This window comes from Sceloporus occidentalis, unplaced genomic scaffold (genome assembly GCF_023333645.1).
Source record: "Sceloporus occidentalis isolate IW3139 unplaced genomic scaffold, rSceOcc1.0.p SCAF_11, whole genome shotgun sequence".
NCBI lineage: Eukaryota > Metazoa > Chordata > Lepidosauria > Squamata > Phrynosomatidae > Sceloporus > Sceloporus occidentalis.
The window spans coordinates 5,799,705-5,801,666 of NW_028316991.1; the positions used below are offsets into that span (position 1 = coordinate 5,799,705).

The window sequence follows — 1,962 nt, forward strand, 5'->3', positions numbered from 1 at the left end:
TGCGAGTGCCTTTTACAGTAAGCGTCTTTCCCTTCCTGACTCTTCCCAAGCAGGCTGTATTCTTAAATGGGAATAACATCCTTCATCTGCAGATCTGGCGGCTACCGTAACAGACAATGTGATATTGTGTGTGACGTTCCCGGATTAAACACCACACTGAGCCCATTCTTTATGGCAGTGCTAATGAGGTCTGTTGCTCCATAGACTTTCAGCCTAATAACCCTGACACCTCGTTCAATAGAATAATGCATATTAACTCTGTGGGTGCCTAAATAGGCATTCTTCCAAGACAGAAAAGAGAAATCACTTACCTGACACAGAAGTTGCGGTCCTGCGCCAAAATCTGCCTTCTTCCTCCATGATCTGACACTTTTTGCAAATGATTGGCTGCTTAAAGCTGTCAATCAGTGGCAGGAAAGGCTCCTAGTGAAATGTCACACATGTTTACTGTAGTGTGAGCAGAATGTTGCACGCAGAGTTCACCAGAGCCAGTGCGGGGAAATGTATTCAGCCGACAGCAGATGCGTTTGGGGGGATTCTGCAGAATGCCAAGGTACATTTACTAAAGAGAGCACATGGCATTAAAGTGCATATGATGGCTGAAGGGTCTCTTTATGAATGAACCATTCTGTTGTTTACACTGGCAGTATCATAAGGGGGCAGTGTTTGTGTATTAGATTGGGCGACGACAACACTATATATATATATATATATATATATATCATGCAAAAACTAGAACTGTTTGTAAAAAGTTATTTTTCAACGTTATACTACTTAAACAAAATTCCTCAGCTGTACAGGAGCATAAAGCACCATCAGATCCTCACAGTTAATGCGCAAAGAAATATACATTGTTTTAATTTACGCTTTTTTTTTCTGCAGGTCGCTCTGCCTTGTGTGAATGCGGCTCGCTTTGCTAACACTGCTTCTGGAAACTCTGAAGGCGGCAGATTGATCTATGTTGGGAATTTGGGCAGAGCAGTGCTTGGTATGTTTGGTTTCCATTTCATGTATGTTACAAATGGTGGGCCCTTGGTCAACGGAGGTTTTAGGCTCTGTAATGAAATACTGGGAGACCCTAGTATATATATATGCTATAATGGCAGTATATATATGATATATGATGCATGTTATGTGATTGCTGGCATCAGATATCATCGCCTAATGTTTACATTGGTTTTATTTCTTTTCCATGCAGGTGTAAAATTTTTTTCATATTCTACCAGTGTCTTCAGTGCATGTGTGGTTCCCTACCTTATGCTCAAAACCGGTATCGGAGTGGACAGCATTGCATTAAAAGTTGTGTTTTGCAGCTTTGTGGGCTTCTTCACGTTTGTCACACCAGTTACTCTGCATATGATTACAAAGGGATATGTGATACGGTTATATCATAACAGCGACACGGACACCTATACAGCAGTGACCTATAATGCTCTGCTTACTGAGAAAAGGACAGTATTCTCTCAAAAGGATGTGGATATCCCAGGAGTTAGCAAGATGTTTACAACATTTTATGCCAGGAAGAAATCTATGCTGGTGAATCCAATGCTATTTCCAAACCCTCGTGACTATAATCATCTTATGGGGTATGATAAACCCTTTACGTTTAATCCCGAAGAACTGAACCAGTCCCCTGAGGAGAAATAAAAGATCAGACTGTAAGAGGTGGTTTTATTTTTCAGAGTGATGTCTTTTTTCCTTTATGATTGTACCACACTTTGTCTGAAATGAGTATCATGTATATGTGTCTGATTAGATTTGGGAGGATAATTGCAAAACGTGCTGGGAAGAGATTAGGCAGACACAGTTTAACAATGCAACAAACTGCAAAAAGAGGAACTGAGGTACCGCACATGTGAGGGAATATTAATATTGCTGTAGAAGAAGGGGGTGGACAAAGTGCGCTCTGGGACACTGAACAATTGAACTTGGGTTACAATATTTGGTTTTTCCTGTTGTGAC

General features: G+C 40.8%; 1 protein-coding gene across 1 annotated transcript; it reads left to right on the plus strand.

Annotated features, from left to right (window-relative positions):
- The first annotated feature begins 463 nt into the window (after window positions 1-463).
- LOC149305481 (transmembrane protein 70, mitochondrial-like) lies at window positions 464-1,647 on the plus strand. The gene is made up of 3 exons (XM_089477532.1): window positions 464-553; window positions 883-988; window positions 1,199-1,647. Exons 1-3 carry the CDS (start codon window positions 464-466, stop codon window positions 1,645-1,647), a joined length of 645 nt encoding a protein of 214 aa, XP_089333658.1.
- The last annotated feature ends 315 nt before the right edge of the window (window positions 1,648-1,962 follow it).

Coding starts and splice junctions, on each gene's coding strand:
- LOC149305481 (XM_089477532.1), top strand. CDS start 464: ATGTTGCACGCAGAGTTCACCAGAGCCAGTGCGGGGAAATGTATTCAG. Junction 554..882: donor GGATTCTGCAGAATGCCAAG/GTACATTTACTA, acceptor TTTTTTCTGCAG/GTCGCTCTGCCTTGTGTGAA. Junction 989..1,198: donor TTTGGGCAGAGCAGTGCTTG/GTATGTTTGGTT, acceptor TTTTCCATGCAG/GTGTAAAATTTTTTTCATAT.